Source organism: Pangasianodon hypophthalmus, chromosome 8, assembly GCF_027358585.1.
Source record: "Pangasianodon hypophthalmus isolate fPanHyp1 chromosome 8, fPanHyp1.pri, whole genome shotgun sequence".
Taxonomy (NCBI): Eukaryota; Metazoa; Chordata; class Actinopteri; order Siluriformes; family Pangasiidae; genus Pangasianodon; species Pangasianodon hypophthalmus.
This window is the reverse complement of record NC_069717.1, coordinates 19,366,302-19,393,918: the sequence shown is the minus strand read 5'-3', so window position 1 is coordinate 19,393,918 and position 27,617 is coordinate 19,366,302. Positions and strand designations below refer to the sequence as shown.

Sequence of the window (27,617 nt, the reverse complement as noted above, 5' to 3'; positions counted from 1 at the left end):
GCTTGAAACGAGTAAAATTCAAAAGCCTTGTAATATTTTGTATTACCTGTAATATTCAAAAGGTTGTAATATTTTATGTACACAGTTTATTTCATGCTATGTTTGTTTTTAATTTTTACCTCATTTTCTCCCAATTTGTTCATTTGTCAGTTCATACCCACTATCTAGCTCTCTCTAGCAATCGGGAGGGTGAAGCCACAGAGCAACATAACTCACTCTGAGGAAAACACTGACTCCCCTCTTCTGCATACGTGGTCTGACACCCACAGTCCCTGGATTGACCGAGGATACAGTAATGTCATTCCTCCCACCAAGAGAGCACAGCCAGTTTTGCTCTTTTGGTTTGACTAGTTTCTTTGTTGCAGTCTTCTGTTTAAATGTTCTGTCCCAGAAATGGGATTAGCTGGTCTCTATGAAGTTTCTAAAAGGCAATCCATGAGTCATGTGTAGTTTTGATGTTGTTTTTATTGCAAAATTTTCTCACAAGCATCAGAATACTTTGTTACAAACCGCTTCCATTAGGATTTTAGGTGTACTAAGATTTAGTGATTTACGGTCATAGTGATTTTGTGTGTGTCTTAAGGCATAGTTCATGAAAATGTGAAAATGGGGTCTGATGGAGAGAGTGATCAGGCATCAGGGACTTCATCTGATGAGGTGCAGAGTCCTGTCCGAGTGCGAATGCGTAACAACCACTCATGGCGTATCTGCAATGAGATAATACACAATCATCTGGAACAGCAGACGTACCATCTACATAACTATCCATAATATAAGCTCTTTCTCTCTCTCTTGCACACATGCGCACACACAAACACACACACACGGATACAAACATAAATTGCAAAATTGCCTGATAAAGATCAGTGAAAAAATGTATACGAACAGAAAGCAATATAAATGGAGATGCATCTGTTTTCACCTTATACTTAGGGCATTAACAGCAGAGTTTAATGCCTGTGTTGCCTTTTTTGCTGATGAGCTGTTTCATTTAAAATTGCTATCCATTAGCGGTGTCATTTTGTCTCCTCTTCCCTTTGGGTTACACGTTACTGAAAGAAAGAAAATTACCAAAATGGTAATTTATAAAAAATTTTCACTGGAAAAATATTTAGTATTTTTAATACATGTAACACAATGTATAACTGTGTTCTCTGTAAACTGTGCTAGGAAGTTGTTTAGTTTTACAGATTAGGTGGGAATCCACCAACAATAATAATAGTAAAAAAATTAAAGTTAGCAGGAGATGGTGAACTGGGGAGAAGTTAAATCCACAGTGTATTGAGTTTTCGCTGTGTATGTACATCATTTGAGCTCATTGGTACATTATATCACATGTGCATTCGTGTATTTATGCAGTGCAGGATAAGCATTTTGTGCTTTCTGCCATGAAATTAATACTTAGTGATGTTTTTTCCATCCCCATGTCTTATTTTTTATTTCTTAAGATTTATTGATTTTAAATGTGTGTATAACTTGACTCCTCTTACCCAGTCACTCTCATGTTCTTTCTTCCTCTGTAGGACATTAATAAGCGTCTATCGCTATTTGGAAAAATTTGCTATGAACAGTCCTCCCTTCGATAAACCCTTGAGTCGGAGGCTACGGCGAGCTTCACTGGTAAGCCAATTACTTAGAGAGCACTCCTAGTATTGTAAAATCCAACTATTAGCACAGATTAACCATTTTATTTTTTTTTAATAAGTTGTTCCTCAATGTTTTTTAATTTTCCTGCTCAAAGACCTCGGATTTAACTCGCCTGTTAAATACCACGTTTAGTAGATGTGTTGCAGCACAGGCCTGTTTTAATCTTTTTAATCAACTGATATTAAGTTTTTGCTTAAATAAGTCCATAAATTGTTAATTTGTAAAGGCTTGTGTATATCAAGCAACACTTGAATCTTTTTTTTTTCGCATTAGGCCTTGAACATAAAGTTTCAAAGCAAGCTTTGAACTGCACACACACACACAAGAAGGTTTTACATTTTGTTAAAATGTAAAGCAGTAGCGTTAGTGAGTCAGTAGAGGAAGGTGTTCAGGCTAAAATGTTAATTCAAGTCAAAGCAGTTGGGTGGAAGTTGGCCAGGCTTGTACATCGTACATCGTCACAGTACATCGTACAGACTCACCCAAACTGGACAGTTGAAGATTAAAAAAAAAATTACCTGGTCTTTTTCCAGTCTTCAACTGTCCATTTTGGAGATTCTTGTTCTTGGCTGACAGGAGTAGAACCTGATGTGGTCTGTTGTAGCCCATCCACCTAAAGGATTGATGTGTGGTGTGTTCTGAGATGCTTTTCTGCTCTCCATGGTGGTAAAGAGTGCTTATTTGAGTTACTATAGACTTCCTGATAGAGGGATCAGAGGACCAGTCTGGTCATTCTCCTCTGATCCCTCTTATCAACAAGGTGTTTTCACCCACAGACATGTCGCTCACTCAGTGTTTTTTGCACCATTCTGTGTAAACTCTAGAGACTGTTGTGTGTGAAAATTCCAGGAGATTCCAGGAGTAGTTTCTGAAATACTCAAACCAGTCCTTCTGGTACCAACAATCATGCCACAGTTAAAGTCACAGAGATCACACTTTTTCCCAATTCTGATGTTTGATGTGAACAATAACTGAAGCTCTTGACCTGTATCTGCATGATTTTTTGCATTGCATCAAGAGATTTAGCCTTCTTGACCTCTAGGTCTCTGATCAGAAGTTGTGCGTTAACATCCACAGAGAGAGGTATGTGCCTTTCCCATAAAACCTTTGGTCCAGTAAACCAATTGGAAGTGACAAGACCGTCAACACTCAGACCTGGTGACGCATGGTCAACTGGATTCTTGTCTGAGGGAATATATCGCCACTGTTGAGGAGCTGTGCTGCGATGAATTCTCTGAATTCTATTTGCAGTGAACGTGTGGAAGCGGCGGGCTTCGTTGCTGATGTAACACTACTTGAGAGTCAGTCCAGAAATATGCCTCTGCATCTGTAAGATCCATTTCTTCCTTTAACACATCATTTACTGCAACTGACACAACCGCAGGAGTCAACTCTAACCGAGGAATTGTTGTTACCTTGAGTGGGGCTACTCTAGATTTTGCCATGAGTAGAGCACAATAGACGTCACCTTGCTCGTTTGTGAGCCTATGGTATGAGCACTGGCCATATCCTCTTGTACTAGCATCTGAGAAGTGATGAATCTCTCTCCTTTTGATTCTGCCAAACCCCACAGGGACAATACAACGAGGAACCTTGATCCTTTCCAGGTTGACAAGATCAGCCTTCCAGTGCTGATCAGGTTACATCAGGTAAGGGATCATCCCAACCCATACCATTTCTGCACATTTCCTGAAGAACAGCCTTTCCTTTAAGCAAGAATGGCGCAAGAAACCCTAAAGGATCAAACAACGAGGCCACAGTAGATAGTATGCCCCTACGGGTTGCTGGCTGATTCTTAAGGTTGACACGAAATCTGAAATTGTCATGTTCCACTTGCCAATAAATGCCCAAGGCTCTTTCCAATGGCTGATCAGCAAGGGAAAGGTCAACTGCTACGATGTCTACAGCACGCTCAGAGGGTGGAATGCTGTGCAAAACTGCCTTGTCGTTGGACACAAACTTATGCAGCCTTAATCCTCCCAGCCCACAAAGCTGACGAGACTCTCGAGCCAACTGGATGGCCTTCTCTGTGCTTTCCACGCTGGAAACTCCATCATCCATGTAGAAGTCATGCATAATGAATTGTGAGTCCAGGGGGTAGAGTTGCTCACTTTCTCTTGTGAGATGCTTTAGCCCATAGTTAGCACATCCGGGGGACGATGATGCACCAGATGTACTCTCGTGTGGAAGGTTTGAGGCTAGGAGTTGAAATCTTTGTTTCCCCACCATAGAAATCGCAAGTAGTTGCGATCTGCTTCGCTGACGTGGAACTGGTGGAACAGCCTCTCAATATCACACATCAGGGCTACAGGATATTGTCTGAAGTGCCAAAGAATGCCAGTTAGATTGTTCGTCAGGTCAGGGCCTGTAAGTAGATGGTCGTTTAAGCTGGTTCCCTTGTATTTGACAGAGCAGTCGAAAACCACACAGAATTTTCCTGGCTTCTTTGCATGATATACTCTGTGGTGAGGGATGTACCACTTTTCTCCTTCCTTTCCTTCATCAGAGACTTGTTCTGCATCACCATTTCCTATCACCTCTTCCAGGAACTTTGTGTAATGTTCTTTATACTACTTGTCCTTCACTATTCTCCGTTTGAGGTGTTGAAGTCTCATGACAGCAAGAAGCTTGTTATCTGGAAGATAAGGTCTCTGCTTGAAGGGAAGGGGCATTTCCAAGTGACTGTCTTTGTTCATTTTGATGTTTTTTGCTTAGTTTATTCAAAAACATTATGTCCTCTTGAGACACAGCCTTTGTGTTTTGATTGGTATGTTTGAAATCTGACTCCAGCACTTTGATGACATCTGCAGGCGTTACAGAGGGAAACTCCTTAATTGATACTCTGTGACGCATGCTGACTCCACTGTGTAACTCATGGTGCATCAGTGTAGGACCCACAATACTCCATCCAAGATCTGTGCGAACAGCGTAAGGCTCGTTATCTGCTCCAAGAATCACTTCTCTGGGTGCCAGAGCTCTGGAACAATTATATCCTATTAATAGAATTCTGTCAGCTGGAGTTGTAAGATGTTTCCAGCGCCTGGCAGTCTCACTGGTAGGGATGTGGGCACAATGCACAGGGATACATTCCTTGGTGTATGCAGGAGGAAGGTTCAGAACTACTGTGGAATTAAGGCCTCTAACTCTAAGACCTGAGACTCTTTCACTTGATATCAGTGAATCTCTTCCAACCATAGTAGTGAGCCTAAGAGTGACTGGGCATGAGTCTACCTTCATACTTTGACTTACTGAATAATCAATGGAGACAGTGTCGCTTTGTGTGTCTGGCAGAGCGTAGACGAGTTGCTCAGAAACTGGGTCACTTTGTGAAGACAACCACACTGGTGCTATCATCGAGGTGTTAGCACATGTACATCCAGATTCTACATTCAAAGATGTTGTCACAACTTTCTCGTTTGCATTGTCTCGGCTTTGAACAGGGGAGGACTTCACCTTTCTGAAGCTATCATCATGTAAGCAGGTCGGATGTCTACCCTTGCAAGTATTACATGTACGTCTGTAACGGCAATCTCTGGCACTGTGACCAAGCTTCAAACAACCATAGCGCAGCTTAGTGTCCTTGATGAACTGTCTGTGCTCTTCAAGTGACTGTGCCAAGAATTTAGAACAACCATGAATTTGATGTTCACTGCTTTGACAAAGCAAGCATGGGTTTGTGACTTTACCAACAGGTCTCAAGTTCTCATATTTGGTGACAATCTTCGTATGGAAGACACTGGCTTTGTTCTTACTAACCTTGGGGTTATGTTTCTCCTTACTAGCTTCTGAAGTGTGAAGAGCACAGAAGGAAGTCACTGGGTTGCAGGCTACCTCTGCCTCAACTGACATGAAGGCAGCAAAATTATGGAAGGTTGGGAAATCTTGAGTCTCATTTGTGTAGTTTGACGATTCCAACGGGCGGCTGCCCAGTCAGGAAGTTTGCTGACGAGTTTCCTGTTCTCGTCATAGTCATTCAGTATCTCCAGTTCCTTCACATGACGCATAGCGTCTTTACATACATTCAGGAAATCTGAGAAATTTCTGAGTTCTTCAGCATCGTTGGACTGGATTCTGGGCCAGTTTTTCTTGAAATGCTCTTTGTATAATGAATGAAGTCTTTTCCATGCATCCTTGTAGGCTTCCTCGTCATTTCTGCAAAAGATGCCTTCCAGAGTTTTACGAGCAGCACCCGTGACATACTTCTTCAAGTAATGTAACTTATCTGCTGGGGAGATAGTTGGAATGATGTTCTCCACTCAATAAAATGAATGGGGTCACCAGTGAAGACTGTGGACTCTGGCATAGGAAGGCTGGTTAGCATTATGCTGTCTTGGATGGCCTGCACAAGGTAAGACACATCAGCCTTGGGAGGTGGCAGTGATGCGCTGTCATTGGGTGTTGGTCTAATTGATGATGGATACGCAGTTTCTTGTATAGGGGTGCTTATTAAGATTAAGATATTCCTTTATTTGTCCCGCAGTGGGGAAATTGCATTTAGCAACAGCAGGGGTACAGTACAGAAAGAGTATGCACACAAGAACAGCAGGGGTACAGTACAGAAAGAGTATGCACACAAGAACAAGGTAGATTAAAAAACTATTCTGTACATAAATGGCTTAAATAGTGCTAAAAGCAAAAATCCTAATACAAAACAAAAAAAGGAGAGGGGTATATACACATAAGTACAGGTTGGTTGAGAATAGTGTAGCTTGCCAGTAGTGTGACGGTATTGCACATTAAAATATTGCACACTGATATTGCACATAAATGTGAGTGTAAATACTGCACTGAGAGTTTATAAATAAATAAATCAGCAGTGTTCATTATAAAGTCTTACAGCAGCAGGAAGGAAAGACCGACGAAATCTCTCCTTTATACACTGAGGATGGAGCAGTCTGTCACTGAAGCTGCTCTCCAGTGCTGACAGGACGTCCCGCAGGGGGTGGGACTCATGGTCCAGCATAGATGTCAGTTTTGTCAGGACCCGTCTGTCACCAACCTCCCGCACTGAGTCCAGAGGACAGCCCAGGACAGAGCTGGACCTCTTGATGACCTTGTCCAGCTTTTTCCTCTCCCTCTCAGTGATGCTGCTGCTCCAACAGACCACACCATACAGGATGGCTGATGCCACCACAGAGTCATAAAAAGTCTTTAGGAGCGCCCCCTGCACACCAAAGGACCGCAGTCTCCTCAGGAGGTAGAGCCTGCTCTGACCCTTCCTGTACAGTGCGTCTGTGTTGTGAGTCCAGTCCAGTTTGTGGTTTAGGTGAACACCCAGGTACTTATAAGAGTCCACTCTCTCAATGTCCATTCCCTGGATGTTCACCAGTGAGGGGGCAGACCGGTGTCTGCGGAAATCCACCACCATCTCCTTGGTCTTTCCCGCGTTGATGAGGAGGTGATTTGGCCGACACCAGTCCACAAAGTCCTGCACCAGTCTTCTGTACTCTGCGTCATCGTCGTCACTGATCAGGCCGACGATGGCTGAGTCGTCAGAGAACTTGAGCAGGACACAGCTGTCCGTGTTGTATCTGAAGTCTGCAGTGTAGAGGGTGAAAAGGAAGGGTGCGAGCACCGTGCCCTGGGGGACACCCACACTGCAGGTCAGGGTGTCTGATACGCAGTCCCTAGCTCTCACAAACTGGGGCCTATCTGTGAGATAGTCCAGGACCCACTCCGCCAGATGTGAGTCCACTCCAGCCCATTCCAGCTTGTCCCTCAAAAGCAATGGCTGAATTGTGTTGAATGCGCTGGAGAAGTCACAGAATAAAATCCTCACAGCGCTGCCGGGCTTCTCCAGGTGAGTTAGAGCACGGTGCAGAAGGAAGATCACAGCGTCCTCCACTCCAATCCCGGGTCGGTAGGCGAACTGCAGCGGGTCCATCGCTGAGCTCACCTCAGAGCATAGGTGGCCCAGGACCAGTCTCTCCAGTGTCTTCATCAGATGTGATGTGAGAGCCACCTGCCTAAAGCTGCTGAGGTCTCTAGCGTGCGGTGTTTTGGGCACTGGTACCACACAGGAGGTCTTCCATAGCTGTGGTACCACCCTCAGCTTGAGGCTCATGTTGAAGACTTGCCCCATAATCCCACACAGTTCCTCTGCGCAGGATTTCAGGAGCCTGGAACCGATACCGTCAGGTCCAGCTGCCTTCCTTGCTTTGATCCTCCTCAGCTCTTTCCTCACCTGGCCAGGTGTGAAAGACAGGGGTGGGCTGAGGGGGTGAATGAGTCTATGGGGCCGTAGGGGGTGGTGTGGAGTGAGCCAGAGGTGTGAGGAGCTGGGGGAGGGGGGCATTGTCCCGTTGACGAGGTGTGGTGCAGCTGCATGGGGGGAGTAGTGGGTGACTGGTCAAACCGGTTGAAGTGATGGTTCAAGTCATTGACCCACTGCAGGTCCCCCACAACCTGGGAGTGGGGTGCTTTGAAGCCTGAGATGGTCTTTAGGCTCCTCCACACCCCACTGATGTTTTGCTGCTTCAGCTGCTCCTCCATCTTCCTCTTGTAGCTGGCCTTGCCCTCCCTGATCTTCTTTTTCAGCTCCTTTTGTACAGCCCTGAGTTCCTCCTTGTCCCCTGACCTGAAAGCTCTCTTCTTCTCCTTCAGGAGAGCTTTGATGTCAGGGGTAATCCACGGTTTGTTGTTAGCAAAACACCGTACCGTTTTGGAGGGCACAGTGTTTTCAACACAGAAGTTGATATAGCCTGTTATGGTGTCTGTGATGGCATTGATGTCCTCCCCATGTGGGTCAAAGAGCTCAGCCCACACAGTGGTGTTAAAGCAGTCCCTCAGAGCCTCCTCGCTCTCAGTGGACCACCTCTTCACCACACGGGACTCCACAGGGTGCCTGTGTACAACAGGTTTATACACAGGCTGTAGATAGACAATATTGTGGTCAGCTCTGCCAAGGGGGGACGGGGGGATGCAGAATATGCCTCCATGGTGTTGGCATAAAATAAGTCCAATGTTTTATTGTCTCTTGTGTGACATGTGACATATTGTGTGAGTGTTGGTAACACAGAGGAGGGTGGTGCATGGTTAAAGTCTCCAGAGATGAGGAAGAGGGCCTGTGGGTGTTGTGTCTGCAGCCTGTTGGTAACAGAGAGCAGTGTATCGCAGGCAATGTCCGCCTTAGCAGAGGGGGGCACATACGCAGCTATCGCAATAACATGCGAGAACTCCCGTGGCAAGTAGAATGGCCTCATGCTAACAGCTAACAGTTCAATGTCCTTGCTGCACAGTTCCATTTTCACTGAACAATGTCCTGGTTTGCACCATCTCTCATTGACAAACACAGCAAGACCTCCTCCCTTCCTCTTACCACTGTCCTTCGTCCTGTCCGCCCTCAGGAGATGAAAATAATCCAATATGACGGCGGAGTCCGGTATGTGAGGGGTTAACCAGGTCTCCGTGAACACAATGACGCTACACTCTCTGTATTCCCGCTGATGCCGAGTCAGCGCCGCCAGTTCGTCAGTTTTATTGAGAAGAGATCTCACGTTTCCCATGATGACGGAGGGGAGAACAGGTCTGTAGCGTCTCTTCTTCTCCCGGAGTTTTCTTCCCGCTCGGCGTCCTCGGCGAGTCTTCCGAAGCAGCTCCGCGGGAATCACATGTTTGTCCGATATAGACACGTGCGCGCTCCGCAGCGCGATCAGCTGTTCCCTAGTGTAAACAATAGACGCTCGGGTCCCGACGCACATTGTAATTATCAATAAGTGTCTAAAACAAAGTGAAACCGAAAAAAAGGTGGTAGGATTACGCAGTGCAGCTATTAAACAAAAAATTAACATAAAAAGAGAGAGTTTAACTAAGTAAAAGTTAGAAAAAAAGACGAAAGGTGTAAGAGCTGTTGCAGCCAGCAGCCAGCTCGCGCCGGCGCCGGAACTAGGCAGCTTATCATCCTGGTGAGCAAAATGAATGATTTCTTCCTTGTCATACACGTCTAGTCACGCTCTGGCTGCTCTTACCTTGTTTTCCACTTGTAATCTTTCCAGCCCACTTCTTTGAGCATCAAGTTCTCTCCTTTGCTTCTCTTCTAGAAGTTGTATTTTTTTTCTTTGATTGTTTTCCTTCATTACCGCTTCATATTCTGCTTCCTTTGCGGCAAGCTCTGCGGCTGCCTCTATGCGTTTAGCCATCAGCATGGAGTTCAGTGAAGGTTGACTCATGGGTGTACTCGGCTTAGAGCTGATATGTGAGACTGTAGAACCGTAGATGGAGCGAGCATAATCTCGGTCAAGCAATTCGCAGAGACGCCCCTTTACTATTTCACCGTCGACACTTTCGAAGTCTCCATCGACACCTGAGATCCTCTCATAAGCAATCATCACAATGTCCTTTGTCACAGCATCACACGCATCAATGTGTCTTCTTATATCAGTGGGTGGAGTGACACAACTTCGAATCCTTGAGTATGCATTCATTACATTGTCTCTTTCTCTTTCCAGTGTGTCTACAAGTGTTGCAAGTTGACTCTCAGGAATGTCTGTTTTCAGCTGCTCTCTTGCCTTTCGAGCCTCAGCTTTCCATCGCTCATATATGTGCATAAGCCTTCTCTCTGACCTTTGTTACTCCTCCTTTTGGTATGCAAGCATCTTTTCTGTTGGAATTCGTTCGCGTTTGGAGCGACGTGCTTCATCTATCTCATAATCTGTTTCTCTGCACAACTCGGTTCCTTGTTCTGTCATTCTTTACATCAGCAAATGGAATCTTTGGGAACAAGCTCTTACTGTAGCAGCCCAGTTGGAGAAATAAAGGATTGAGCTCATTAACTGATGTTGTACTGCCTTTCTATCTTCATTTATTGTCCTGTTTAACTCACAAAACCGTAAGAGCTAGAACAGATAAACAATATTGGGATTCGTTAAAAATTCTCATTCATATAAATGAAAAGAAACAATGGAAATAATACTAACATTTATCACAACATATAAAATAAATAAATAAATAAACAAACACATAAAAGAATCGTAAAGCAAGATATGCTATATATATATGTGTATATATATATATATATATATATATATATATATATATATATATATATATATATATATACATACACAAATGCATAAATATACGTGACTAGCTTGTTCTCCCTTCCAGCCAGGTGCCAAACAATAAAAATACAAAAATACTGCAAAAATGAAACAACAAAGAGTGACTGGATGCCTAAGTTAACTTGAGAGTGTCCTTAATTATCTAATTCAGCTCCGTGACTCCGTGACTCCGTGACCCGTCTCCATCTATGCACGATCTAAGTGTAAAACGCGATCTCCGTGCAGGCGCGAGCTCTGGGCTCTTCCGGCAAGCCGCCTTTCAAAAAAAAGGTCTCTATAGTTGAGAATAACTCAAAGAGTGCAAAGTAACATTCTAAAGTAAAATACAAGAAAAATGTAGAATTACAATAAATAATATTAAAATAATATATTAAACTCCAAAACTAACTCAAATAACTGAGGGTTTTTTCCAAGGCTTAAGTTATGTGAGCTTCCGCCATACAAGTTGTTGTGAATGAGTTGTTGTTGAAGAAATGATAACGTGTGAGAACAGGTTAACATACAGCTGATTTTCCATGCAGCTGAAAATGTCATAATTGTGCTGTTATCGAAAATTCATCAGCACCTTCTGACCAGTCAGAATGGAGAAATCAGCAGCGCTGTGGTATAAGTACTGTATGGTTAACAAACTAAGTGGTTACAGATGGGTCCTGAACAACCACTTTATAAGATTAAGGTATAATCCTAATCTTCATTTGAAGTCCAATATTTATTCAAATTAAATGTGCCATAGACCAAATGGGAGTCCATAAATATATCCAAACATGCAGTCACAAGAAGTGATGGTTTCCAGGTTCAGGATGTATTCTTGATGAACTCTATCCCATCCTCCTCATAGGGAACCTACGCAACAGTGTATAAGGGGCGCAGTAAGCTGACTGATAATCTGGTGGCTCTGAAGGAGATTCGGCTGGAGCATGAAGAGGGTGCACCATGCACTGCTATTCGTGAAGGTAATACTTCAGCATGTTCACAACATTCACCCTCATACAAACCTTTAATACTGATTGAAGAATAAAGGCAGTTATACAAATGTATGAAATAAAGAAATAATGATTATTTTTTCTTAATATTTTTTGCCTTTGTCTTCTCTTCGTCTTACAATTTAGTATCCCTCTTGAAGGATTTAAAACATGCGAATATTGTCACTCTTCATGACATCATCCACACGGACAAGTGCCTAACACTGGTCTTTGAGTACCTGGTGGGTAGATGAGATTAGGTAAACGTCTATGTATCTGTCATTAATGTTTGTGGGTTAGTGTGAGTGCTTTTCTAACATGCTTGTTTTTTTCCTGATAAATATTAAGGAGAGGGATCTAAAGCAGTACATGGATGACTGCGGGAGCATCATGTGTGTTCATAATGTCAAAGTAAGTCTATGCATAATTCTAAACAATGTCAGGTAATTTGTAGTGCAGAGTTTTCTCTGTCTTATTGGTCAAAAGTTAACGAATATTGGAAGAAAGGTTTATCAGATATTAAGAGTGCTGGAACTTTGCTTAGATCAGAACCAAATTGCCATAACAATATCAATCTGAAATATGAAAGAAAAGGAAAAACTTGAAAAAAGGTTTACATTTACCACCAGTGGATTCTTCTTCTTACCCCATCCTGATATCTGCTCTTCAGATCTTCCTCTTTCAGCTGTTGCGAGGACTAGCATATTGCCATCGCCGCAAGGTTCTACACAGAGACTTGAAACCCCAGAATCTGCTCATTAATGACAGGGGAGAGCTCAAACTCGCCGATTTCGGTGAGTAAACACTTCTGACAGTGCCAGAACACACATGAATAAATACACATTCACATACACATACACTCACCATCCACATTATTAGGAACACCTGCACATTCATCCAGCTATCTAATCAGCCAATCATGTGGCAGCAGCACAGTGCAAAAGATCATGCAGATACAGGTCAGGAGCTTCAGTTAATGTTCACATCAAACATCAGAATGGGTGATCTTTGTGACTTTAACCATGGCATGGATGTTGGTACCAGATGGGCTGGTTTGAGTATTTCAGAAACTACTCATTTCCTGGAATTACACACGAAACGGTCTCTAGAGTTTACCCAGAATGGTGCGCAAAACAAAAAACATCCCGTTTGTGGAGGGTCTGCAGGCTGAAACATCTAGTTGATGAGAGAGATCAGAGGAGAATGACAAGACTGGTTTGAGCTGACAGGAAGTCTATATTAACTCAAATAATCACTATTTACACCTGTGGTGAGCAGAAAAGCATCTCAGAATGCATCTCAAAACTACTGGGCTACAAGAGCAGAAGACCACATCAGGTTCTACTCCTGTCAGCCAAAAACAAGAATCTGAGGCTATCATGGGCACAGATTCACAGAAACTGGACAGTTGAAGACTGAAGAAGAAATTTGAAGAAAAAGACCAAAATAAATTCCCCCAAAGTTTTAGATAGACTGACTGAGATTAGTAATTTCCCCACACACGCACATTTTTTTTTTTAGACAAATGCATTTTTTTAAAAATTGACAAGTGATTGTGAAACCTCAGGTTGCAGTTTCCTGCAGTTATCGATCTACTACCTCACATAACCATTTTTTGCTGCCAAAGTGCCAGTGCTGAATCAGCGATCAGCAGATGCTTTTAAAACTGACCTGAGTTTCCACCGCGCCGAACCATTACACAGATGTCTAATGCATGGCGTTATAGGATGGCTTTATAGTCTTTAGAGTCTACTCTAATACTAAAAACTTTATTTATTTTAATAGGACTTTTATTTGCCTGCAAATCTTATATAACTATTAATTTTCATAATAATAAATACTAATTGTTTAATAAGAAATTACTTTAATTTGGGTTTTTTTTATATACCAAGTCAGCTCAATTCACATCACAGTTTTTGTGAGAAACTTTAAATTTCATTAATACAAAGTTTTCCATACATACGAGCTAACACACAACAGCTGCACATCATCTAAGCTTGTGTAATACAATATCACTATGATTCTACGTTTCCATGATATCTAGTGACATTTATTGCTGATTATATTACATACACACATTTTATATACACTCACTGTCCACTTTATTAGGAACATGCATACATTCATGCAGTTATCTAATCACATCAAACATCAGAATAAAGAAAAAGTGTGATCTCTTTAACTCCGATCATGGCATGGTTGTTGTTACCAGAAGTGCTGGTTTGAGTATTTCAGAAACTGCTGATCTGGGAATTTTACACACAACAGTATCAAGAGTTTACACAGAATGGGGCAAAAAACTGTTGATAAGAGAGGTCAGAGGAAAACGGCCAGATTGGTTCAAGCTGCCAGGAAGGATATAGTAACTCAAATAATCACTCTTTACAACCGTGGTGAGCAGAAAAGCATCTCAGCATGCACAAAACAACAAACCTTGAGGTGGATGTGAGACTATCATCCTGGACTATCAAACTGGATAGGTGAAGACTGGAAAAAGACCAGGTGATTTTTTTTTTCTTTCTAATCTTCAATTATCCAGAGTGGGTGAGCCTGTTCCCATGATAGCCTCAGATTCCTGTTCTTGGCTGACAGGAGTGGAATCCAGTATGGTCTTCTGCTGTTGTAGCCCATCCACGTCAAGGTTTGATGTTTTGTGCATGCTGAGGTGCTTTTCTGCTCACCACAGTTGTAAAGAGTGAATAAATGAGTGAATAAATGAGTAATTATATCCTTCCTGGCAGCTCAAAACAATCTGGCCATTTTCCTCTGAACTCTCTTATCAACACAGAACTGTCGCTCACTCAATTTTTTTTTATTTTGTTTTTTTTTTGTTTGTTTTTCACACCATTGTGTGTAAACTCTAGAGGCTGGTGTGTGTGAAAATCTCAGTAGATCAGCAGTTTCTGAAAGACTCAAATCAGCCCATCTGGTACCAACATCCATGCCATGATCAAAGTCACAGAGATCACATTGTTTCTTCATTCTGATATTTGATGTGAACATTAACTGAAGCTCTTGACCTGTATCTGCGTAATGTTTTGCATTGTGCTGCTGCCACATGATTGGCTGATTAGATAACTGCATGAATGTGCAGGTGTACAAGTGATCATAATAAAGTGGATGCTGAGTGTACAAGACATAATTATATAACATTTAATTATTTATATTTTCTGCAAGATGTATTAAAGTATTACTGTGTTATAGTCTGTCTTTTACTTTCCCTTTTCAGCGGTTTTATTTTCCCTCCTATACACACACACACACACACACACACACATATGCGGCTCTGTGCTGGTTATCTTTTGCTTCCACAGTTACATACATTGCTTTTGATTTAGATAAATTACAGATATTCATAACAATATTTAGAGACCTTAAGAGGATAAAGTGTATTGTCTATATTTGAGTTCATTAGAGAAAGTATAAATATTGTGTACTGTGTTTCAGCTGGGCATCATCCTTAAAATACTTTTGTTTGTATAATATTAAAGTGTCAGTGTCTTTTAAAAGTCTTGAATTTCACAAGACTTCTTGCTTTCCTCTAGGATGTGTTCAAAGCACAAACATCTGTGATGAATATTGTTATTTCCAATGCTGTTTATTTCTAAGAAATGCTTTTTATTGCTATCCAGTATTATTTATTTATTTCCAATAAATGCTTCATAGCTATATCATGAATTCTATTGTTGCAGGTTTGGCTCGAGCCAAGTCTGCACCTACTAAGACATATTCTAATGAGGTGGTCACACTCTGGTACAGACCGCCAGACGTGTTACTAGGATCAACAGAGTACTCCACTCCTATTGACATGTGGTGAGACATTTTCACAGACACACATCTCACATAATGATTCCTGCAAAATGTGGAAGAGAACTCCTATTCCATTTAATTTCTTGTTTCTGTGAGAGTAGGGATTTTAGAATGAGTCATAAACCAAAGCAGGTGGTTACAGATGGTTATATTTATAGCTAACAATGTCTGCATCTAGAGGCCTTGGGCCACTGGGTGGGGTGTAGGGTACAACTGTGTTTATGTATTTAGAGAGGCCTGAGTTATACTGAAATTACAGGGTGTACTGTCTATACTCTTGCTTGCGAGATGCATGTGTCTGTGAGTTTGTAGGTGCAACATTTTTCCAGCTCCTGCTTCACCTTTATACACAATCGGGTCCATAAGTATTTGGACACTAACACAATTTTTGTAATTATGCCTCTGTACATTATCACAACAGATTTGAAATGAAGCAATCAAGATGTGATTGAAGGATAAACTTTCAGCTTTAAAAATATTGCAATAACTGTTTAGGAATTATAGCCATATTTTACGGAGTCCCTCCATTCTCATATGCTCAAAAGTAATTGGACAATTGACTGATAAGCAGTTTCATGGCCAGGTCTGGCCTCTTTCCTCATTATTTCATGACAAATTAAGGAGATAAAAGGTTCTTTCCTTGGTGAAGAAAAACCCCTTCACAATGTCTAGCCAAGTCAAGAACACTCTGGAGGAGGTAGGCATATCATTGCCAAAGTCTACAATCAAGAGACGCCTTCATGAATGTAGATTCAGATGGTTAACCTCAACATGCAAACTACTGGTAACACTCAAGAACAGAAAGGCCAGATTAGACTTTGCTAGAAAACATCTAAAAAAGCCTGCCCAGTTCTGGAACAAGAGTCTTTGGACAGATGAAACCAAGATTAATGTGTATCAGAATGATGGGAAGAGAAAAGTATGGAGAAGGAAAGGAATGGCTCATGTTCTAAAGCATACCACATCATCTATCAAACATGTGGGGGCATGGGCTTGTATGGCTGCCAGTGGAACTGGGTTACTGGTGTTTACTGATGATGTGACTGCTGATAGAAGCAGCAGGATGAATTCTGAAGTGTATAGAGCTATACTTTCTACTCAGGTTCAGTCAAATGCTGCAAAACTGATAGGACGGTGTTTCACAGTACATGTGGATAATGACCTAAAACATATCGCGAATCAACCCCAAGAGCTTCTAAAGGCAAAGAATATTCTTAAATGAGTCAGTCACCTGACCTCAACCCAAAAGAGCATGCTTTTCACTTACTGAAGACAAAACTGAAGGACCCACAAACAAGCTGAAGGCAGCTGCAGCAAAGGCCTGGCAAAGCATCTCAAGGGAGGAAACTCAGCATTTGGTGATATCCATGGGTTCCAGACTTCAGGCAGTCATTGACTGCGAAGTATTTGCATTCAAGTATAAAAATAATCCTTATATTTATAATTATTAGTTTGTCCAATTATTTTCGTGCCTGTGAAAATGGAGAGACTATGTAAAAAAAAAATGGTTGTAATTCCTAAATGGTTAATGCAGTATTTTTTCTTAAACCCCTTGAATTAACACTAAATGTGTACACTTCAATCACATCTTCATTGCTGCATTTCAAATCCATTGTGATGGTTTACAGAGGCAAAATTACAAAAATTTTGTCACTGCCCAAACACTTACGGACCCGACTGTAATATTAACCCAGCAGTCTTTAAAATCAAACTAATTAGACTTGGTAACAAATTTTATCTGTAATACCTCCATGGCTATGACTTAGGGATGGAAGGATCAGACAGTCTGGATCATATGTCAGTTTAAAAGGCAGCGACTGAACTGAATCAAGGCAACAATCATAAATCGAATATTAGCGATTATAATGGATTATAATCAATTACTATTGACAAAGACAGCCAGCTGGTATTTAAAAAATAATTCTATTTTTAAACTTTGTAAATCATTTAGTAGTCTAGCAAGTAGGGGAGTGAGATCTGACAAAAAAAATCATACCAGGATTTTTTCCAGTCTGGCTCACAATCCACAATATGATCATGATTATTTTTCGTGTTGGTTTTTAAGACTATTTTTAGGTTAGAGCAACCAAACTAATTTTCCTATTGATGGATATAGCTCTACAGGGAAACATAAACTCAAAGAAAATCCAATTAGGCCCAAGTACCTTTTCAAACAAATTTTAATAAAGGGCACTTAAACAGTTATTGCTACAGTGAAAACAATAAAGCTTGGATAGCATATTTAAAAATGTTAAATAAAAATATACATCACCTCTACTAATGTCTTTTTTTAACTTTCTAAATGGAAAGATGATTAGCAGAAGAGTGAGGATTTACATATTTTAAAAATACTGAATACATTAGCACACTTGGTTTACAAGTTTATTTAATATTTTTAAAATAAGAGATTTGTGTTTCATTGTTTTGGGTTAGGGTTAGGGTTTTTATTGCACTTCTGCCAATAAAATGGCAGAAAATGGCAGTGTCAGAAAAATATTTGCTACTCGGTAAGTTATAACGAGGGCTATTTTTAGAAGTCATTTAAAACCCTTATTTTTGACCATTTTGATGGGTATTATACACTGGAAAAAAAGGAATATGCAGTCGGTCAGATTTTAGTGAATATATTACCTATAGTTTACATAATAATGTTCAATAATCAAAATGCAATTTAATTGCTTATACTAAATTTTATTTAGACAAGTTTCTAATTACTTGTTTCAATAATATAGAGTGAATGTGATCAATTCACGTAGTATTAATGTGATCCTCACGAGATTTCATAACGTAAATGGAATTAATTAAAATTAATGAAAACAAATGTGGTATAATAGTACAGCGCACAGCGACCCAGGTTTTGATCCTCAGCTTGGGTGAACATGCAGGTTTTGATTGTATTCAGGACTTTGAAATTAAATGATCAAATCACGTTGGATTTACAAAAACAAATTGTGTTAATGTAACTCAATTTAATCACATACAACTGATGTATGCATTTGAGTTAAATAAATTCAGCAAGCTTTTTTTTTTTTTTTTGCAGTGTATCCATGGCTAGATAAAATGTTAGTTATGCTATGTTAGTGATGTCTTTCCCAGCACTTAATTGTTTTCTCCTAAGTAGTGCCTTTTTGAAACACCTTTGTTACTTCAGCGCTGTTTCTGCTAAGGTGCTGTTACACTTGCCTTCTTACTCCCCGTGCCTTCTTACCTGACAGCGTACTCTTGGGGTGCTTTCTTTTGAGATCAATAAACAAGTTCGTCATGTTTCCTTGAAGTGTAGATCTTGCCTTTAAGTTTGAATTTTGCAAACAGCCATTGCTTACGCTGTGTCCGTTGTGTAAAATCTAAACCAGTTCCATGTAACTGATGTGATAACTAGACGCTATGGGGAAAACTCCTTTTTCTCCGATGACTGAAGCCTTTACAATCACACAGTGAAACAAAGCGAACCAATGGCTCGGCAGCGGAACTGCACGCGCCTATGGCTAGGAAGCCCGCCAGGATGAGCGGAGCCATCTGCCTATATACACGGGCATAGCGCTATAGGATCTCAGGTCAAATCGACTGAAGCGACGACTCTGAGTTGTGCAACGTTATGGCACGGCCTGCAACGCAGTACTTGTTCCCGTATCTCAGGGAACCAAGGTTACGTTAGTAACCGAGTACGTTCCCTTTCTATACTACACTCATACTGCATCGCTAGACGCTATGGGGAACCAATACATTCATGCCGTGCCATGAAAGTGGAACGATAGGCACGAACCAGCCTTGAGCAATAAGGCTCAGAAGGACCAGTAAAGAAGGGTGAACCCCACAGGAGGCAGGGGGGCTGAACTCACCAAAGACAAGATAACCGTTCCAAAATAATCTTGTGTCATCTCAGCACTTTTTAGAAGGGCCAAGAACGCACAAGGAATATGCCTGTCATAACAGGCGCGTGCCCTTCATGCAGAAAGGATCCGAGCCTGCAAGGCCGGAACGTCCAGGCTATGGAACCTGGCGAACGTGGACGGCGAGGCCCAGCCGGTCACTGCACAAATGTCTGCCATGGACACCCCGCTAGACTATGCCCAAGACGAGGCCACACCCCGAATGGAATGGGCTCTCACTCATATGGGGCTTTGGAGGTCCAGGGAGGAGTATGCTAGTGCAATAGCGTCAACTAGCCATCGAGAAATTCTCTGCTTTGTGACCGGAGACCCCTTGGCGCGGCCGCCAAAGCACACAAAGAGTTGTTCTGACTGCCTAAATGGAGCAGAACGCTCGATGTAAATTCTCAGCGCCCTGACAGGGCAGAGAAGGTTCAACTCTCTGTCTTCCTCCGACGGAGGAAGCACCAAGAGAGAGATAACCTGTGCTCTAAACGGGGTGTAGAGCACCTTAGGAACGTAACCATGGCTCGGCTTTAGGACGACCTTGGAGTCGTTAGGCCCAAACTAGAGGCAGGCAGGACTCACCGAGAGCGCCTGTAAGTCACCTACTCATTTTACCGATGCTAACTCCAGTAGCAGGGCGGTCTTTAATGATAGGGTTTTTAGGTTCGCAGACTGTAGTGGCTCGAAAGGAGACCCCTTGAGGGCCCTCAGGACCGTGGGTAAGTCCCACGCAGGGACAGTAGGGGGCCGGGGCGGATTGAGCCTCCTGGAACCCCTCAGGAAACGAACAACTAGGTTGTTCCGGCCCACAGACTGTACTGCTATAGGAGCATGGGAAGCTGCTATAGCTGCCACATAGACCTTCAGCGTGGAAGGGGAGCGGCCCTTGTCCAACAGCTCTTGTAGAAAGGACAATATCACAGATATGTTGCAGAAAATAGGGTCTTTGCCGCGGGTTGCACACCAGGCAGAGAAGACCGACCATTTAAGGGCATAGAGGCGTCTCATGGACGGGGCTCTAGTCTGTGAAATAGTGTTTAGGACACTTTCAGGGAGATCTACTGATTCCCTTCGAGAGCCCAAAGGTGCAACGCCCACAACTTAATTTTGGTGCCAAATTGTCCTGTTCGCCTGAGAGAGGAGGTCCCGCCTCAGGGGAATGGGCCACGGGCTGCTGTAAGCAGCTGAGATAGCTCTGGAAACATCCTTTGAAACATCTTTAGGGGGTGAAGGGCTACAATTTTGAAGGAGGCCGCGAGCTGCCGTATGACTAGCGCACGTTCTGGTGCGACTGCAGCCCTCACATGGACTGAATCGAAAACTGCCCCCAGGAACGAAGTTCATTGGCTCGGAGACAGTGAGTTCTTGGCGAAATTGACCCTGAGTCCTAGGCACTCCAAGTGGCTGAGGAGGAGGGATCTGTGGGACACTAGCTTGGCCTCTGACTGGGCTAAGATGAGCCAGTCGGTAATTCAGAATGCGGATTCCATTCTGTCTCAGAGGAGAAAGAGCCGCATCTATGCACTTCGTAAAAGTGCGAGGAGCCAGGGACAGTCCGAAGGGCAGGACCGTGTATTGATAAGCCACTCCCCCGAAGGCGAATCTCAAGAATCGTCTGTGCTGGGGGGCTACCTGGATGTGAAAGTATGCGTCTTTCAGATCCAGAGAAAAGAACCAGTCAGCTGGGCGTATTTGCAAGAGAATCTGATTCAAAGTAATCATCCTGAACGGCCGCTTTTTGGGGACAAGGAAGTAGCGGCTGTAAAATCCTGACTCGCTCTATGCTGGCGCAACCATTTCTACGGCACCCTTCGCCAGTAGGGCCATCACCTCGGCGCGTAGGACGTGAGCGTCCTTTCCCTGCACTAAGGTGGGAACCACACCGCTGAATCGCGGGGGTCTTCAAGTGAACTGGAGTGAGTAACCTCGCTTTATAATCCCCAAAACCCAATCTGACACTCCGGGGATGGCCTGCCAGGCCTCTGCCCGTGTGGTGAGGGGTTGGATAGGTTCGAGTGGCAGATTGCTGTGAGGGAACCTGACACTCGTTATAAGCAGAAGAGGAATTTTGCTCTCTGTCTGAAAATGTTTGTGTTTTATTTTTGTTGTTACGACAGCAGCTGCTTGTGTGGGCGCTTTCAGAACGGGCCCAGTGTCCACAACAGCATTTACAAACACACTGCCTCCGGCACACGGAACAGAACGGGGTGCTTGGGGGCATAACATAGATCGTTTGGGGGGTGGTCCAGCGATGGCGAGACTTTGCCCCCTCCTCTTCCTGTCTGGCAGATCAGGTTGACGCCCGAGGCGCAGGATCAGCTTGGGCCGATCCTGCTTCAGCTTGGGCCGGGGTCCTTGGCGTCTCAAAAATGAGTGGCGTCTGGCTGAGCGGGAGCGCTGCAGAGGATCGGGCTTTTGGGCAGGCTGAGCAGGTGCAGGCGCGGGTCTAGCCGGCTGTGTCACTGGAGCAGGCTTGGGGCGACTGGTGGCGCTCGCAGAGCTCGAGCGCTTCGGCAAGAAGTGTCGCAATGCTTGGGACGACTTCTGTGCGGCAGTAAAGCGCTCTGCAAACCCTTCGACAGCGGGTCCAAACAGCCCCGAGGGAGAACCCGGAGAATCGGAAGGCGAGCCGAGTAGGGAGCGCACCACGACTTCGTGAGCTCATCGTCGAACTCTGGAAAAAAAAAGACGCCTCTCTGACGAGGAGCCTGACGGCACCCCGGCAAGAACCATTCGTCCAGACGTCCGAGTGGGCTCCTCCGGCGCGGACCACTCCAAACCCAGCTCTTCCACCACTTTAGAGAGGACTCAGAAGAGCTAGGCGTCCATCCCCATCTTGGTGACGCTGGGATCCGTAGACAGCAGAGGGGCGGGATCGAGGGAAGAGCCTAAAATATCCTCAGCGTCTGACACCGCTAAAGACATGCTGTCATCTAGCAGCTCGTCCTCAATCGCACTGAACGAAACCATGTCGCTCGCGTCGGCCGAGGGATGCTGGTCCGGGCGCTCAAAGAGGATGGGAGACTCCCCTCTGCACGGCGAGAGCGAGCCACGCAGGGTCTGACCCGGCGTGAGCTCACTTGCGGCCGGGCGATGAGCCTCTCTGCCCCGCTGTTTTTTCCTTGCAGGTCCCTGGGAGGAAGAAAACGGGGGGGCGTGAGGGGTGGAGTCGCTTTCAGAAAAGAAAGCGATCCGAGCGCGCAGAGAGGAGAGACTCGTTCACACAATGTGAACATTCCATCTCCGTCAGAGTGGCTTCCGCATGGGGTCTTCCCAGGCAGGAAACACACTCCGAGTGGCCGTCATCAGTGTGCAGAGCGGCTCTGCATGAGCTGCAATGACGGCGCGGCATTATCGCAACGCAGCTTGCTCTTTTAGAGGAAAAAAAGCTCTTTGCGCTTTGTTCTTTTAGAGCTTTGCTCTTTTAGCGGTATGCTCTTTTGCTCTTTTAACTCGCCGGATGGCCGCAGGGGACGAGCCGATATCTGCGCTGGACGCTGACGGCGGCCGACGCTCGGCGGGAACAGCGGGACGGCGCAGACGAGTAGCTCTTGTCCAGTTTGAGGCATGTCGACGGCGAGCGGCTTCAAGTCTCGTAGCTCAGCGGAGAGAAATTCTTCGGCGCTGAAGGAGAATTGATCTGAGATCCTATGGCACTATGCCCGTTTATATAGCCAGATAGCTCCTCCCATCCTGGCGGGCTTCCTCGCCATAAGCGCGTGAAGTTCCGCTGCCGAGCCATTGGTTCGCTTTATTGCACTGCACGGTCCAATGGTAGTGCAGTTTCACTGCGTGATTGTAAAGGCTTCAGTAATCGGAGAAAAAAGGAGTTTTCCCCATAGCGTCTAGCGACACAGTACGAGTGTAGTAACGAAAGGGAACTGACTGTTATGTCTGAGCATTTTCAGCATCACTGATAAAATACATGTAGTAGCACGGCACTCGCAGTCTGTCTGTAAAGACATGGTGGAAACATTTTAGCAAAGTGATTTGCCTGTAATTCAGATACTTTTAATATAGTTTTAATATCATTCACCAATAAACAGATTCAGACCTCAGATTCAGAACAAATTTGATCACAAATTGATCACAGGCTACTAAATCAAATTATATTAAATCAAATCATAGCAGATTGAGTGGTATCCTCAAAAATCGCATTCTTGCCTCAAGAATCAATATTGTATTGTGTCTTAGCAATTGTCGAATATTAAATTGTTGCCTTAAGAAACAAAATCATATTGTATCATCTGGTTTAACCTCCTACTATAAGCTTATAAATTGTTTTTCAAACATATTCAACAGAAGAGGATAGCTTCCCTTTTGAGTCTGGTTCCTCTCAAGGTTTTTTCCTCATGTCGTCTCAGGGAGTTTTTCCTTGCCACTGTCGCCTGTGGCTTGCTGATTAGGGATAAATTCATAAATTTAAAATAGATATCCTGAATGTTTATATTTCTGTCCATTGTTAAAATCACATACAAATAAAATTGAATCGAATTTAACTGAAATATGAACTCAAATGTAAATACACAGACAATACACAAAACCATGCACTAAATCAAGCACTGTCTCTTTCTGTCACTCAGGTTCCTTTAATTGTTGTGTATAGGGGGGTTGGCTGTATATTTTATGAGATGATAACAGGACGGCCTCTGTTCCCTGGATCTACAGTAGAGGATGAACTTCATCTCATATTTCGCATCCTCGGTAAGAAGTTCATGCATCTGTACGTACATCTGCTTCAAGTAATTTCTGTTCATTATATTGGGCACTGAATTTTATTGAGTATCCTTTATCACACAGCTCCACATGTGCTAATGTTAGTCTGTGTGTGTGTGTATGTCTGTGGCTGTGTGCTTGCATAAATAAAATGTGTCTCCAGGCACTCCTACTGAGGAGTCCTGGCCAGGGGTCAGTACCAGTGAAGAGTTCAGAAACTATAACTTCCCTCGATATCGCCCCGAACCTCTTGTCAATCATGCTCCCAGGTGTGTGTCTTCATGCATGAATGAGATTTGTGAATTTTTGTAGTCAAATCACATACATAAATATTTGTGTGAACATCCATGTGCGTTTGTCTGTGTACATGTATATAATGTTGTTGTGATTTATGACCTTTGTGTCTTTGTGTCACAGGATAGACAGTGATGGTGATGACTTAATTATGAAGTTGTTACAGGTCAGAAAGTCCAAACTTTAATAATAATAATAATGATAATAATAATAATAATGGTGACACATGGTGCTATGTGACAGCAGAGCAATTAAATAGGAAAGTTTGATTGCAAACGTGTGTGTGTTTATGTAGTTTGCGGCAAGGCAGCGTATCTCAGCAGAAGAAGCTCTCGGGCATCCCTACTTCAAGAGTTTGGGGGAGCAAGTGCAGCAACTTTCTGACAGTAAGGACTAAATACGACAAATTTGAATGAATATGACTTCTTTGTTGTCATAAACTTTAAATATCATTTTCAGCATGTTAACATCCCTTTCAGAAGTTTGCAATTTATAATTTGGAAGGCAACAATTAATAGGAACATCTGGTGTGATGCCACCAGACATCGGCACCAACTTATGAAAGTTACTATGGTGCTCATAACAGCCTACAAATTTGTGATGTTAGATCTACTGGTTTGATTTCATAAGTATCATATCCCAACTCTTGTTTACAGTATTGCTAGAGGCTTACATTTTACTTTGACAGAGCAAATGTGTTTCTGCTCACAGCAGTACTCAGGGTACCTGGGCTTCGGTTTGAGAATATTTAATAACAATTGTTCACTTCCACTGAAATCTTTTTCCATCAAGAGGAATTCACTGGGTGGCTCAGATAGACTAAACACTGCATCAGTTGCACTTTTTTATTTAAAATAAAGCAGGCTTGAATACAGTTGCTGCTTTCTGAAACATTCCAATTCTTGAAACATTCCAATAATTTTAAAATATCAGACTTACTGTATAGGATATGCGGATCCTTATATGGGCACTGAATTATATACTCACCATGGTCTGTTTTCCAAAATATAGATTTTTTTTTTTTTGTCATTTTCAAAGCCAAACCATTTATCTGGGATTTTATGTCTGAGTGGGACTATTATTTTCTCAGGATGTCTTAGTAAAATATTTGCATGTCTGCTCAGTCATAACTCATGAGTTTCCTTTCCTTTAGATATTTGCATCACTTGGCTCTCTCGTTCCAATGCACAGATAATCTTTTTAATGGTCACTTAGTCTCTTGTTACTGGTTGCATCCCAAACTGTAAACCAACACACTAAAAAGTGTGGACGAGTAGTAGAGAAGACTTAAACTGTATCTAAAATGGATGCTACACTGGATAATATCACTGGTATTATATCTCCATCAGGTGTAATCTGTTTAAAAAGAAAAAAAAAAAAAAGTATGTTCTTTAGCATATATGGGTCTAAATAAAAGATTTTGGAGGTGGTCCAAAGCACCGACAGAGCTGGCATTTATTCTAACAGAAGCTTAAAGCTAATAATATTGCATTATATACAAACATGTACAAGAGTTTAGCAGGTGAAACATGGCCTTCTTTGGAAATTATACCACAATTTTCATGTGCTTTTTTTTGGAAGTTTTTGAGGTTGGTGTTGACTCTGAAATTTCTCTCTAGCGGCCTCCATCTTCTCAGTGAAGGAGATCCAACTTCAGAAGGACCCAGGAAAACGTACAGTAACATACTCAGAGTCAGGTGAGTCAGGCCGGTAGCTTGCAAAGATAAACCCCACCCTTGCTGTACCACTTGACACGGACTGCTTAACATGGAAGTGACTTGGTACTGTGTGTGCCACTGCTATGACTGCAACAGATGCAGCAGTATTGCTGAAGGTTTTTAAAGACCCCATGTTACTGCAGGGCTCAAACAGTCCACCCATCAAGCATATCCAGCCACCAGCAGTCAGAAACCGACCCTGACACATGAACAACTGGCACAACTGTGCATGGAAAACAATGAGCCTTACTTTAACTGTACTTATACGAAGTAGATGTGTATAATAAATTTGCCAGTATTTGTAAACAGGCCACACATACACTACCATGTCACATTAGCCAAGTAATATCTGTCCTGCAGTGGACTTATGGTTGTCCCGTTCCGTTCAAGTACATGACAAGCTGTGCACAACAGTCAGAGGCTTTAATCTTATAAAGTGACATATATAATAGGTGAATCAAATATAATAGTCAGTCAGAGTAACTAAGAGGTAGGACCTAATAAACTGGCAAGTGTGTGTACGTGTGTATGCATCCTGCCTATTTACTTGTGAACTGTGCTTGTATATGCAACTAAATGGACAGTTAAACCATATGAATTAAATTACAATTAATTGTACAGCTCTATTTGCTGCATTCATACTGGCTTTTATGCAGACAATAACTTCCTCTATGTCAGCGGATGTAATGTCATTATTAGTTTTGAGGAAATTTAGGTGATCTAAGTCTGTACGTAGTTCAATGGAAATTGAGCATATAAATCAGTTCGACTGTGTTGTTCCATAAGGGTGTGTTAAAAACAGCTGGATTGTGGTGTAGTCTTAAAAAATGTTGGATGAAGTGTCTGCACAACTTGATTTCAATAGACATGCTTTTCTGACAAAACGAGTACATCTGTCGTCTTCTGTGAAAGACCCTGTCTCAATGTTTTCCTGTCTTTCTGTCTGTCTCTCTCACTTTTGTATTTACTATTTGGCTTTGTCTTTTCCCACTATCCATTCTGCTTTTTCCAAAACCATGCCCCCTTTAAGCAATGCCCCATAAGATGGCTCCAATGCGTTTGGAATATTTCCAGAGAGAAGGAGCAAAGTTGAATCCAGCCCCCTCTTCCCCCTCTACTGGCTGACTCATTATACCACTCTGGTAACTAAACACTCTCTTTTCCTCCTGTCTACCACATCCCAGTGTTTTGTCTTTGTTCCTTGTAATTGTAAATGACAAAACCCCCTAATTGTCCTGTTTGCTCTTTCCGTACCTTGCTAACACTCGTCAGTCTGTCCTTTTTCTTTTTCCACATCTAAAGATTCAGACAGTTAAGAAAATATTCTCTTTCAGGTGTTCATAAACACACTTTCTTTTGTAAAAAGTCAGAGACAGTATGAGCACAGCATGCCAACATATCTCTTGTTCATTTTTGTGCAGATAATTATGTATGGCTAGAATTTTGTGCTTTTGGTATTATTAACAAAAATTCATATGTATACTTAAATCTAGCCTTATGTTTCACAATTAAAACAATTCCTTCTCCTACACACAA

General features: G+C 42.7%; 1 protein-coding gene and 1 long non-coding RNA gene across 3 annotated transcripts; one reads left to right on the top strand and one right to left on the bottom strand.

Moving 5' to 3' along the window:
- Positions 1 to 498: 498 nt before the first annotated feature.
- On the bottom strand, positions 499 to 2,796 carry LOC128318718 (uncharacterized). Its single transcript, XR_008302181.1, has 3 exons — positions 2,166 to 2,796; positions 923 to 1,052; positions 499 to 707 (listed from the first exon to the last, which is right to left on the bottom strand). It is a non-coding gene; the product is annotated as an uncharacterized LOC128318718 (long non-coding RNA).
- LOC128318717 (cyclin-dependent kinase 18-like) lies at positions 1,329 to 27,617 on the top strand. 2 transcript variants are annotated; one of them, XM_053236394.1, is made up of 11 exons: positions 1,329 to 1,620; positions 11,545 to 11,659; positions 11,816 to 11,910; positions 12,017 to 12,079; positions 12,339 to 12,462; positions 15,361 to 15,481; positions 23,960 to 24,057; positions 24,233 to 24,338; positions 24,487 to 24,529; positions 24,659 to 24,749; positions 25,983 to 27,617. In XM_053236394.1, exons 1-11 carry the CDS (start codon positions 1,408 to 1,410, stop codon positions 26,075 to 26,077), a joined length of 1,164 nt encoding a protein of 387 aa, XP_053092369.1. In that variant the 5' UTR covers positions 1,329 to 1,407; the 3' UTR covers positions 26,078 to 27,617. The 2 variants fall into 2 exon arrangements, with proteins under 2 accessions (XP_053092369.1, XP_053092370.1); XM_053236395.1 differs by lacking the exon at positions 1,329 to 1,620 and adding an exon at positions 9,088 to 9,172.